General features: G+C 42.3%; 1 protein-coding gene and 1 non-coding gene across 5 annotated transcripts in view; both read right to left on the bottom strand.

Moving 5' to 3' along the window:
• Positions 1-14,215, bottom strand: part of Atp8b4 (ATPase phospholipid transporting 8B4 (putative)) — a 202,345-nt gene that overhangs the window by 110,724 nt on the left and 77,406 nt on the right. For all 4 annotated transcript variants that reach the window (NM_001430434.1, XM_087652116.1, XM_087652114.1 and 1 more), the window contains 1 exon segment: positions 8,031-8,103. In NM_001430434.1, the coding sequence (NP_001417363.1) occupies positions 8,031-8,103 (73 nt within the window).
• Trnap-agg (transfer RNA proline (anticodon AGG)) lies at positions 6,519-6,599 on the bottom strand. Its single transcript has one exon. It is a non-coding gene; the product is annotated as a tRNA-Pro (tRNA).

Below are 14,215 nucleotides of genomic sequence, written 5' to 3' on the forward strand. Positions count from 1 at the left end.
GAAGTTAGCTCTCCACCACTGGTGGCTGGCGTGCGTGCGGCAAGGGAAGGGCTCAATCCTATTTAAGGGGCAGGGCACAGAGAGTTTGACCGTGCTCCAGTGAGTACACAAATTGGATTTGGGGGATTTTTTTCTATTTATTTTTATTTTTACTTTTTTAATTTTACATCCCTGGGGGGAGGTCGTAAGGGTCAGGGGCAGATGTGGGAAGGACTCAAAACTGAGTTTGATCAGGGTGCATGATGTGAAATTTCCAGAGAGTCAATAAAAATGTTATATTGGAAAAAAAACTAAAAAGAGCAAGAGTGGTGACCAATGTTATAAAACCAAGCTTTGAAGGTAACATGTTCCAAATATACTCCAAGAAAATGCTAAAATAAGATCTGAATACTTCTAAATGTTACTGAATAAAACATCTAAAGATTTCCCAAAAAAGGGAAAGAAAGGGCATCGTAATTCACTTTTAGAATTCTGGCTGTTTTGGAAACGGTTTTGTTTTTTCTCACATTAAAATTTTTATTTTAAAATAAATGTAATTCTGAAGGATTCCTCTCAAAAGAACTGACTGACCTAAGTTTCAGCAACTTCTTATGAAACTTTAGCCTAACAGATCTCTACCTGTGTCTGAAAGTTAACAGAAGTCTCTAAACGCTTTCACTTTGAAAAACATCACAACTGTTTTATCTTCAAGTCTTAGATGTTCAAAATCAATCCACCCACTTAATTGTCTGGATTGTTTACATTATCAACTCAAACACAGGCTGGGGGAGATGATGAGCATGGTTTTGTCTCAACGAAGGCTCCGTGACAGCTCCTAGAGGAACAAATGCGTTGCATCCTGGTGACTCGAGAGAGAGCTCTGAAGGAACCATCCCAGAAACCAATCAAGGCAGAAACTGCTTTGTGAGCCTCTCAGTGTGTTCAGTGCAAACCCACACAGAGATCGTGTCCAACTGTAACCCACTCTTGCACCAAAGCTCACCTAATCCCGACCCAAAAAAGACAGTCTCTTTGCTGTGAGCGTAGATTCGCCTCGATCTCGAATGATGTGTTTGAGTTTCACCATGTCCTGGCAGACAGCATGACAGTGGGAAAGGTAAATGCCCTTTAGTGCTATGGCTGTACATCATAAGGATAGAAAGGTAACTTTAAATGAAAATGAAAATTCCTTCATTGTGATCATACAAAATTAGAACTCTTTAGGATACATAGATAAAGATGTCTGTTGGTATCTGGTGTTGCTTTTCTTCAGAGCTCTGCGTCAATGATAATGCAATGTCCCTGTTCAATATTGAATCTGGCTGTGTTGACGCTTCCTTTGCAGTAAACCAGGACAGATCCACCTCAGGCCTAGCCAAGCGACTAAGATTCCACTGCCACCTAGTGGCTAAGGTCTCTCAACCAGCACTCACCCAACTAACTTCCCAGAGACTGAAACACACCTAGTACTTTAACCCTCCTGCCTAACTGTCCCTACTCTACCTCCCTGGAAACCTGCCTTCCTACCTCTTCCTAAACATTCTAATGTCACCTGTGCCTTTGATATCTCTGACACTTTCTCTCCTCGCTCACTCCCTCTTCTCTTCCCTACTACTAACCCTTAGAGGCTTTTTTAGTTATTAATTGAAGAGGATGTGTAGAAGAACGGGATTGACAGTGTCCATCCAGCAGAGTAAATTGTGGGAGTCATCATCACACAGTTAGACTTTCTAAGGCACTCTGCAATCCCCCTGAAAAGGAACAGGCAAAGAATTGTAGCAATAGCCTTACTAGTCCTTGGTCAAGCTTTTGTCAGAGGTGGTAGGCTGGTAGTGTGAGCAAAATACAGAAAGACCACAGCAGAGACATAGAACAGGGAAAGTGTGTTTGTTCAAATGCCTAGATGGACCAGGCCAAAGCCACCTTCTATTAACCCCTAGTCTTTTATTAGTTATTGATGAAATGACTCAGCAACGACTCCCACAAAGGAAGCAGCATGCAGCATAGTCCAACACAAACGCCTTTCCCCAGCTTTCATGGGCAAGAGAAAAACCCAAGCAGATACCTAGTGGAAGCATAAAAGTATTCCCATCAGAAGAAACTTGGGAATAACCTACTGGATTATCTTTGAGTCCTCAGAGCCAAACACATTGTCTCCAGGGTTTATTGGGTGTAAATGTTTGCTAAATTAAAGAATAAATGAAAGCACCAATGAATGGTATCAATCCACAGCCATCAAATTCTCTAAGAACTTATAAAACACTCTCACAACTGAATCGCTTCATTGCCTATGCAAATCTGTGAGGGGATAAGACTGTTCTCTATGTCTGCACAAGGAGCCTTCGTAAGTCGTGCCTCTCCCAGCAGGGAAGGGAGAAGGGACTCCCCTATATCCAGTGGTGAACTAAATTAAGTCTTGTGCAGTCAGTGGCCATCAGAGGTCATGGTCTCACCATGCCTACTTGAGGGACCTAAGACTAGAGTGCTGACATCACCCTCAACAATGCTCCAGGATTAAGTTATGGGGCTAGAAACAGGTCACAGCCCTGATCACAAGACAAACCTCTGCTCTGGTGGCTGCTTGGTGCTGGGATGACAGCTACGAGAAACAGACATGTCTCACTTTGCTTGGTATGTCTGTTTTGTCTGTTGCTGTTCAGAACATCCTGGTGCGTGAGTGTTGAAATACCAGAGCCATTGCAGAGGAAACGATGCATTTGTGGAACAATTGTGAGCATCACTTCGGGAGCTCCCAGGACCTTCTAAATTGTAGAGCTCTTCATCTTCGATGTCATACACATTATCCTTACTTCCAGTATAAAATACTAATCTAAAAACCCATGTATCATGAGTCATGTTTACGATTAAATCATAAAGTGAACGTGTGTGTGATTACAAGTAACATAATAATTCAAACTTTAAAATTTCAGATCCAGTTAGCATATGTTGTAAATCATTCACCGTGTGCTGGTTATATCATTTTGTTTTGCTTTGCTTTCATGATCAAAATTTTCAATAAAAAAATGATTGAAAATAAGAGAGGAGCCTGAGGAGATAGCCCGGTGCCTAAGAACACTTTCTTTGCAAACATGAGAACCTGAGGTTGGATCTCTAGCAGCCATGAATTCAGGCATGACCAGCTACCCGTGTAGACCCAATGCTACAGACCACTGAGACAGGCACACAATCAGCCTCGATGAAAGACGGCAGGCCCAGGGTCCAGTGGAATACCATGTCTCAATGGAATGAAGAGTAGAAGAAGACACTTGGTGTCTCCTCTGTGTCTCCAACACATCCACCAGTACAGCCAAGCACACCTGCATTCATATGTATATGCACACACATCCACACACATGAAAAAAACTTGTTTATAAAAGAAAATGAGAAAAGGGTGGTTGGTAAGAAGAAGAATGCTAGAAGAATAATAGTGTGCCCTTCTTCACACCCAAGCCCTTTCTCTGGGCAGAGCAGACTCCTTCCTTCTGAACTGGAGACTTAGAAATGGAGCATGGACCACTTACTTCTTTTACTTTCACTTTTGAGGGGAAAATGTGTTTTGTCCCTTTATTCTTTCACAAGAAGCTGGGTTTTATTAAAAATATTTAAGTCGTACAACCAAACCTTTAACTGCAGCAAACACGCAAAGCACATGTTTAGGGGAGGCTTTTCCACATGCGTCCCATGGCCAAATTCTCAGTGTCCAAATAAGCTCAGGATCTGTCACGGATTTGTCCCCACCACTGGTCAAGCAAGACAAGCTGGCACTAGTGCTGAGCGTGGGCCCAGTGTTAAAGAGAGCACAGTGCCGAACTCTAGGTTCAAAGTTTAACACCATCAAGAACTCTAATGTATTTCTCCTAATGCATGTTGACCTCATTGTGACATATGAATTATAAAATTTGGAGGTCTAGAATTCAGCCCCAAACTCTGTGCTTTTGAATTAACAGAAGAGAAGGGGGAGGCAGGGGAGGGGGGAAGGTGGAAGGAAAGGAGAAAGGGTGGGAAAAGGAAGTGTGTTAGTTCTTGTCCACTTGACACAAACTAAGGTCATCTAGGAAGAGAAACCTTAATTGAGGAAAATATGTGCATCACATACTCTAGGCAAGTTTTTTTTTCCTTTCTTTTTCTTTCTTTTTTTAAGTGATTGATGTGGGAGGCCACAGCCCACTGTGGGAGGTGCTGTTCCTATGCATGAGGTGTGTGAAAGCGCAAGCCAAGCAAGCCATGAAGAGTAAGCCAGTAAGCAGCACTCCTCCATGGCCTCTGTTTCAGCTCCTGCCTCCAGGTCTCTGCCCATCTTGAGTTCCTGCCTTGTCTGCTTTCAGGAGGGACTTTAAGCTATAAACTGAAGTAAATCCTTCCCTCCCTGGTTGCTTTTGGTCGTGGTCTTTATCACAGCACAGAAAGAAACTAAACTAAGTCAGAGAAGAAACATGAAACAAAGGTAACTAATTCTCAGTGTGTCTAAAAAGTTCAGGTGAACTCCTTTTCTTGTCCAGAATTTACTGATAAACAGGTATAAATGGGCTGAAAGTTTAAACTTTGAACAGTAAATATGCACTAAAACTTAGCACTCCATGGATCATTTGGTTTCCAGTAGCCAGATCTGGAGCCCCTAATTCTAGAAACCCGACTAAAAGCAACTGTTCTGGAAAAAAAACACACACACACAGACTGCAGTGCTTGAGGAGTGGGTGCCAGGGTGAGAGTTTCCTGATTCAACTTTTGGCTCTCCATTAGCAAGCTATTTGAGGAGAGCACACCTTTGTCTTACCACCTACAGGGTGGAAATAATGAAACAATAGAGAAACTGCCCTCACTGGGTCAAGATGAGCAGTAAGCTAGCTAATTCATATAAAGTGATTGTAATATTGGTATGTGACACAGTCTTAGCCACTGTGATCATTATCTTTATGACCAGGCTTCCCAAGGTCTACTCCAGAATAAAAAGCCCTAAATGTGTCTTTTCTAGAGATCTGTGACTGTCACTATAAAGACATAAGCCCCACTGACAGGTCCTGCCTCTGGGCAGCAGGGAGACAGGATACTTCTCTCTGGGGACTACAGTGCTTCATCTGTAAAAGCTTTGCTTACCTTTGAAACTATTTGTAGGTGTGGAATAGCTACACATAGACAACCCTTGTGTGAAGTGACTTGATTAGGGAAATGACACCCTTCACAATAGTCCCAAATAATATAAAATATCTTGGTGTGACTTTAACCAAGCAAGTGAAAGATCTGTATGACAAGAACTTCAAGCCTCTGAAGAAAGAAATTGAATAAGATTTCAGAAGATGGAAAGATCTCCGATGCTCATGGATTAGCAGAATTAATATAGTAAAAATGGCCATTTTGCCAAAAAGCAATCTACAGATTTAATGTAATCCCCATCAAAATTCCTACTTAATTCTTTATAGAGATAGAAAGAGCAATTTGGAAATTCATCTGGAATAACAAAAAACCCATGATATAGAAAACTATCCTCAACAATAAAAGAACTTCTGGAGGAATCACCATCCCTAAATTCAAGCTGTTCTACAGAGCAAAAGTCATAAAAACTGTATGGTATTGGTACAGAGACAGGCAGATACATCAGTGGAACAGAATTGAAGACCCAGAAATGAACCCACACACCTATTGTCACTTGATCTTTGACAAAGGAGCTGAAACCATCCAATGGAAGAAAGATAGCATTTTCAACAAATGGTGCTGGTTCAACTAGAGGTCAGCATGTAGAAAAATGCATATCGATCCATTCTTATCACCCTGTACAAAGCTTAAGTCCAAGTGGATCAAGGACTTCCACATCAAACCAGATACACTCAAACTAATAGAAGAAAAAGTGGGGAAGCATCTCAAACACATAGGCACTGGGGAAAATTTCCTGAACAAAACACCAATGGCTTATGCTCTAAGATCAAGAATTCACAAATGGGATCTCATAAAACTACAAGGCAAAGGTCAACAAAACGACAACCAACAGATCTTTACCAATCCTACATCTGCTAAAGGACTAGTATCCAAAATATACAAAGAACTCAAGAAGCTAGACTCCAGAGAGCCAAATCACCCTATTAAAAATGGGGTACAGAGCTAAACAAAACATTCTCAGCTGAGGAATATCGAATGGCCGAAAAGCACCTAAAGAAATATTCAACATCTTTAGTCATCAGGGAAATGCAAATCAAAACAACCCTGAGATTCCACCTCACAGCAGTCAGAATGGCTAAGATAAAAAACTGCCAAGGTTGGACCCCCAGTGCAGGGTAATTTCAGGTTGGGGCTGGGGGTCAGGGGGGTGGATGGGGGAAAACACCCGTATGGGGGAGGGGGAAGGGATGGGGGCTTATGGACAGGAAACCAGGAAAGGGTATAACATTTGAAATGTAAATAAATATATCTAATAAAATAAAATTAAATTAAATTTAAAAAAAAAAGAGGTATCAAGGTGCCTCCGAGGACTTGGCAGATCCTTTTCTTCTCTTTAAGCAGGAGTCACAGAGAATAATGGAAAGTTTTTTTTTTTTTTTGGTTCTTTTTTTCGGAGCTGGGGATCGAACCCAGGGCCTTGTGCTTCCTAGGCAAGCGCTCTACCACTGAGCTAAATCCCCAACCCCAAATGGAAAGTTTTTAAGTGTTCTCTTTACTGATAACAGTCAGAGCTGAGCATTGTGATTGTGGACCAAGGAGTCTTGCTTGTACTTTGCCAGAGGAGGAAGGGAGAGAGGAGATGTAAGGTATTAAGAGTGTGACTTTGGTGCCACTCCTCCATCAGGAAAATAATTCAGAGCAATTAAAATTCAAAACGCATTCTTATACTTGCCTCCTGGGACTTATTTCACAGACGGCATTGCAACAGTAAACAGACATTGATTCACAGCCAGTTCTTTTAAGCATCTACCTCCACCCCACCAACAGAGGGTGTTCTTTGGACAGGTGCTACCCCCTACTGTCCTGTTCCCACTCGTTAATGAGTGGGAAAGAAGCCAGATGTGTCATTTAAGTCACATAAAATGAAAGTACAATGACTATAAATGAGAACCCGGCAGACTGTCCCGAGTCTTCGAGAGGCCCAAACCACGGGGCACTATGAGACCTGTTTTGGCTGTCCTGACAACATCTTGCTTAGTTTTGTTTGGGTTTCCAGCTATTTTCCAAAACCTTAGGGTTGCCAGAGAATTAGCCACTTGAAGTGTGATCTCATCTGCAAATGGTTTGGTTACCCGGAAGTTCCTTCATGCATGCTCTTCGCGCATGCTCCTCTGCACTCTGAGCACCCAGATGGCGGGGTGGTAGGAGGGTGATTAGGAGATGGAGTGCCCGCATTCCCGACTGGGCTGTTGTTCTTTTAAAGAGATTTTAGGGCCATATTTTTCCATCATAAAATATCTCAAATTTAATGAAGAATGCAACTTGATTCATACAATTGCGTACAACACAAAATTTTTCCTAAGTGACCTAATACTTCGGATCTGTAACATTTTTAGAACCTTAGGTTTAACTTGAACTGCCGTTCCCTGTTTACATTTCAATGGCTGGATGAATTTTACTTAAGAAATCACAACATTAGTTGTTTACAGATATAAATTATGATGCCCGATGTTCAAAACACTCACTAGTTCACATTTTATCAATTTAGAATCATAAGTTAAGCTTTAGCATGCTTTCTTCAAGTGTGGTACAGTTTAAGAACACTAATTGCAATATTAAGAAATAACATTCAAAATGTATGAAAACATTTTTAGGGTACTCAGGAACATTTTTAAACTCTTATTTACATAAACAATTCACGTATTGACTTAGATTGTCCTGCATTTCTTGTGTTTTTGAGGGGAGGAGAGAGAAAGAAACCCTCTGCATTATCCAAGTCACGGTGTCTCCAAAAGTCACTCTTGGTTAAAGTATTTGTAATTGAGAATTTGTACTAATGTCTAAGGGTGAGCCCTCCTTGGTGACTCTAGATACGGTGCCTGTGGATTTAGTAAATCTGCCAACGCTTCAATGTGTGTTATCCTCATTTGAGATCAAGTCATACAATAGTGAATACTCACAGCGACAAATTGGTTGTTTTCTAATTTAATGATGTCTCCAACTTTAACGTTCATCCATTTTTCATTCTGCAGTCTGAGAAGAGAACAGAAATATTCTGTTCACTAATGGAGTAGAATAAAAAGTAGAGTGGAGAGAAATATCATAGGCACATGACAGACTAGACGAGTCAGATGAGACTTTGTGACGACGGGAAATTAAAGGACAACTGCATGACCAATGAACAGTGTGGTGTCAGAGGCATTAAGTGATTCGTCCGTAGATTTCCAGTGAGTTCTGACACACATAGACAGAGGTCAAGACTCTGAACTATTGGCTGAGGGTCCGTGAAATGCCATGATCCCAATTCAATGCCGTTTTTATACAGCCTCTGTTGCCTCACAGAGCCCAGCTAGCTACACCCTCCTCAAGCTCTCAGCTAGTAAGTACAGGAACAGCATTACCACATCTCAGAAGTCAGGTGACTGGGGTAGCATCTAAAAGCTAAGACAGTGGCTCAGAACAGAGATCAACAGCTGCAACCTTTCTTTGAAGGTTGTGCATATAATGGTGTCCCATGCTCACACTGCACCACTTCCAAAAGGGTTGGGATGAATGGTGATAGGGCTCATTGGATCTAGCCCCAGGGTTACAAGGGAGTCAGGGTTTCCCACAGCCAGACAGGCCTTGCAGAAACAGACCACCTGCCGCTGGACATTGGATGTCAGACCCTGTCTTTGGAGACTCCTTGAAATGTAAACCAGCTTTGCTTTCCACACTGTCCTCATCCTGCTTCTTAGCAATCCCGCCTTTGAAGCAAAGACTGCTAGAACAAGATGGGTGTCCCCAGTAAGTCAAGGCAGCCAGGTGAACGCAGATGTGCGACTTTTCAAAACTAGCCCGGTCTACTCGCTTTAAAGGCTAAGAAATAGATTTAAATATTTATACAACTGTGAAATGTGCCTCAAACTGTCAACCTAGCTGGGTCATTTGGCTGAAAAGCTCAAAGAATTGTTCTTTAATGCAGATCCAAGTACATGTTGTTCTGGAAGTTTCTCGGCTGCAGCATTTTCATCTCTAGCCAAAATCTAATCTTTTTTTTCAGTGTCATGCCCTGTGTGCTGAGAAAACAGGAAGCCTTATGACCCTCACTTGTCGTTCTCTTTAAGGTACAGGATATTGCTATTTCTCGTGGGGTCTCCTCCCTTGTAGCATCAGTGACATCTCTCAGAGGCAGTTATTGGACATATGATGGAGTGGAGAAGGACTTCTTCTGTGGCTCATGGTCATTACATTACTACCGAAATGTTCTGCAGTCCCTTTTGAAAGTCTCTGTTTTGGGAAGCTAGGACCACCTTAAGTTTTGTTTTGAAATTCTTTCTACACCTCCTACTTCTATGGTCTACCCTCTGGATGGATCCACAGAAAATCGTGAGTGCTACCTCCCCCTCAGAGCACAGCCTCACTCAACTGCCTCTGAAATGACCTACACCATGAACTAGCAGACACTCTGCCAGACAAACGACCTACACCATGAACTAGCAGACACTCTGCCAGACAAATGACCTACACCATGAACTAGCAGACACTCTGCCAGACAAACGACCTACAACATGAACTAGCAGACACTCTGCCAGACAAATGACCTACACCATGAACTAGCAGACACTCTGCCAGACAAATGACCTACACCATGAACTAGCAGACACTCTGCCAGACAAACGACCTACACCATGAACTAGCAGACACTCTGCCAGACAAACGACCTACACCATGAACTAGCAGACACTCTGCCAGACAAATGACCTACGCCATGAACTAGCAGACACTCTGCCAGACAAGCGCCAGAACCCTAACAGGAAGCGCGCATAACCCTCACAGAGTAAGACCAGGATGGAGTCAGAGTCTTCTGAAGGAACACCAAGCAGATTTCTTAAGATGGGGAAAAGCAACTCCACTCTTACTATTAGAGTTTTGTAGGAAAGGTGCCTGGAGTTACTGGAAAACCATGGGCTCTGTGAGACGTCTTCATTAATCCTTTATTTAAGCTGCTATGCAAGAAGCAATGTGTATAATGCCATGTGTATAGGGGTCTGCACATTGTTTTTTGTATTCTATCTTATAAAGTACATAGGACATTACTCAAGAGAAACTTGGACATGTATCCAAGATATACTAAGGGTCATTGCTACAAAGTAGCCAAATTTACCAAATGAGTAAAAATCAATGAATACTCACAAATGATTTAAATTACTGGGTTCAGAACCCAGCTATTTTCTTTGCCCTTCCTGCTGCTACCACTACTGAGAGCAATGCAATGTCCCCTACAGCTTAGGGAAGAGATTTGCTTAAAAGATCATCCTCAAAATATTGATGAAACTGTTTGTGAGATTTCAGCTTATGTGGCGGCTGAAGCAGTGGATACGGGTGCTCCCAGCTGTGCCTGTGCGCATGTGCTGCGGAGGTGCCCAGACTCGGTTCAAGGGATCCTGCATCCAGGCTCCGCGGAGGGGACCCGGATGGCCTGTGGGCTGTAAAAACAACACAACCCCAAGAACTTGACATTTTTCAACCTAACTTTTTCCTCCATCTGCAGAGACTCTCCCAAAAGCATAAGGAGTTGTAACCTATTCGTTTTCTGAAGTAAATTCACCTAATTGTTCTGGGATCCTCAGAATTCAAGATTTGAGGAAACCCTAAACTATACAGTTAGATACAATCTAGCTAGGTCTTCCTTGAACCAGATGTATTTAAAAACAGATGGGATAATAATGTATCCTTTACCTTAGTAAATAATCCAATTTAAAAAGAAAAAAAGTCACAATATTTAGATCTAGAAGATCCCATAAAACAGGTGGTATTTAAGAACCACGGGATTTAGAGAAACACTAGGACACCCCACTCTTCAGAACATGGGGAGTAGAGTTTAAGAAAAGGGGGGTTGGGGATTTAGCTCAGTGGTAGAGCACTTGCCTAGCAAGCTCAAGGCCCTGGGTTCGGTCCCCAGCTCTGAAAAAAAGAGAAAAAGAAAAAAAAAGAAGAAGGAGTAAAGAAAAGGGGGTGGCAGCAACTTCTCCACAAAAACTCTTATGACTTGGTCTGTATCTACTTTCTCCAGCAAAGACACAGTATGCTGAGGGCTGGATGCTCGGCTAAAAACCCCTGAGTTTTCAAGCCTAAGGTTGAAATAGCACCCAGCAGAGCTGCACAGCACTCTTGGCTCCACTGACTAAACTCAAAGGTTTCCCATAAGTCAGACCGCGACCCATCACTGAAGCAAAAGGGCAGAAGGTTCGCCTGTAAAATGGACCTTCAGCGATGATGGCATCCTTTCCAAGAGAATACTTCCGGCTTCCCATTAGTGATACTAATTCCAAGGCAGGGGAGGGGATTTCCCATGGAAGTCCTAAGGTACTAGAGAGTGAGAATGTAATTGTTCTCCCCCAATTAGCCAGTCATCCTTCTCACACCAAGCTCGGTTCCTTTAGTATTCAGCACATGCCAGCACTAGGAAATTCAGAAGTATTCCCTGATCAGAGAGACCTTTGTTCAATGCTATATCATCAGAATTTAAGCAAGTATTTCTGACGCCATTCAATACAGATTTCTTGAATAACTTCTAAATAGATTAAGGAATATAAAAATCAATATTCCAAACAATGTATTAAATAATACCATTCGCCTAAATATATAACATTTCTAGCAATCCACAATGTTTAGTGCCTACTTACTGCACCCCTGAGCACAGATCCCTTCACATGGGGAGTCACAGATAAAATACAAATGACACCCCATCACATGTGAGCTTCAGATACAGCATATTGTTTTATGTATACGCACACCTCCTTGTGATACTCGGGATGCTGGGTACTAAACATCATTGCCATGAGTCTGGGATTTGAATGTAAATAGTTTTAAATTTAGATTTGTCGCATATGGTAAGACTATTAATACTTAACTTATCTCCCTTAATCCTCATGACCATTCATGAGTTGGGCCCCGCTTCTACTCAGATCACACAGGGGCTCCAAGATGTCGGAATGTTTACTCTCTTTGAAATATCTATTTAAGATTCAGATGCCCATGCACCTTGATACAGGCATCCCACTTAAAGAGCTGATCGTGTGGGATCTTAAACATGAGAGTACAAGGGTTTCACTGCAGCATCATTTACAGAAGTCAGCTAACAGACCACGGATACGACCATAGAATGCTTACATAATCGCAGATTATACGTATTCAGAAGAATTAACTGTCACTACCTGCACAGTCAGAAGAATAATGTAACCAAACAAAGATGACGGTGGGTCTGCATGCACTGCCATGAAACAGGGTCCAAGTCCATTGTTAGGTTAAAAGGGAGTGTCCAGACCTGCCCCTGCACAGCAGGATCCATGGGCTGAGACAGGGGTCTTCCTATGCAAGCTTTTTTTAAAATTTTTTTCTTTTATTTTTTGAGATTATATCATATCATTTCTCCCTTCCTTTTCTTTCCTCCAAATACTCTCATAGATCCCCTTCCTTGTTCTCTCTCAAATTCATAATCTCTCTTTTCCGTAACTGTTGTTGCATGCACATGTCTATGTATATGATATATATGTATATGTAGTATACATATGTGTGTATGTGTATGTGTACACACAAACATTTTCCTAAATAAAACCTGCTCAGTCTGTGTAACGTTATTCATATGTATGTTTTCGGGACTGACCACTTGGTTTTGGATAATCAGTTGCTGCGCTCTCCCCTGGAGAAGACTGCTTCCCCACTCTCAATATCCCTACAGTTCTCCTTAGTCCCTACAGTTCTCCTTAGTCCCTACAGTTCTCCTTAGTCCCTACAGTTTTCTCCTTAGTCCCTACAGTTTTCTCCTTAGTCCCTACAGTTTTCTCCTTAGTCCCTACAGTTCTCCTTAGTCCCTACAGTTCTCCTTAGTCCCTACAGTTCTCCTTAGTCCCTACAGTTCTCCTTAGTCCCTACAGTTCTCCTTAGTCCCTACAGTTCTTTGTGTACATTTGAGGCCATGTGAGCCTCCCTGTCCATGTTAGCACATCTGTCGGCATCATCCTCGTTTAGCTCCTGTTTAAGCAGCCGCATTGGTGAGACTTGTGGGTCGCTTCTGATATTCTTAGGAGACAAAGTCTCACAGGAAACCACCTAATCTTCCAGCTCTTAAAATCTTTCCTCCTCTCTTCCTCAGTGTTCCCTGAGCCTTTGGCTTGAGAGTTGTAGTGTAAACATTTCCATTGTTCTGGACATTTTGACTAATTGTGGTTTTGTCTAACAGTCTCCATCTGTCGCAATGAGAAGTTTCCTTGGTGGGTGGTGAGGACTACACTTATCTGTGGGCATAAGGACAAATATGTAGAGTATAGTTAAGGGTTGTGCTAGTAATAAAGTGGTAGTTGTAGATCTCCTCCAAGATCCATGACGTCACCAGCTGTGGGCGTTGTCTAGGTTTCCAGTACCAGGCATGGCTTTCCTTTTGTTGAGCAGGAACTAGAGAGCCGTTGGTTATTGCCAGCATATGTATGCCACTTCTGCGTGCACATATGTATGGTTATCTGCCATGCTGGTCCTTGCTTACGCACATACTTTACATACTTCTAGTTTGATTCTGTTGCCACGATAAACACCATGACCAAAGACTTGAGGAGAAAAGGATTTGTGTTATCTTACACGTCCAGGTAAAAGTCCTTCACTAAGGGCATGAAGTAAAGCAGAGACCACTGGGAGAATGCTAGTACTGGCTGGACCCCCAGGGCTTGCTCAGCCTGCTTTCTTATATAACCCAGGGCCACCTGTCTAGAGATGGCGCTGCCCACAGTGGGATAGGCCCTTCCACATCAATCATTAGTCAATAAGATTCTCCCAAGGACTCACCCTCAGGCCGGTCGGATGAAAGCAGTTCTTCAGCTGTGATTCCCTCCCTCCAAATGATGCTAGTTTGTATTAATTTAATAAAAAAAAAATAGCCCTCACTCAAGCCTTTAAAACCTCCATGAAGGCATTCCAGAGATGCGTGAGTAGTTGCCAGTGGTGGATGGAAACTCCAGGAACCAGAAAGAAGGCTTTACATCCATCCCAGACTCGGTCGAACAGCTCGGTTTTTTCATCATTACATCAGCTAACATTTATAGGTCAGTTGGTTTAAAAAAATAATGAGTGCTCCTTTAGATTTGTTTATTTCATGTATAGATGCTCCAGC

Source organism: Rattus norvegicus, chromosome 3 (genome assembly GCF_021556685.1).
Source record: "Rattus norvegicus strain SHRSP/BbbUtx chromosome 3, alternate assembly SHRSP_T2T, whole genome shotgun sequence".
NCBI classification, from domain to species: Eukaryota; Metazoa; Chordata; class Mammalia; order Rodentia; family Muridae; genus Rattus; species Rattus norvegicus.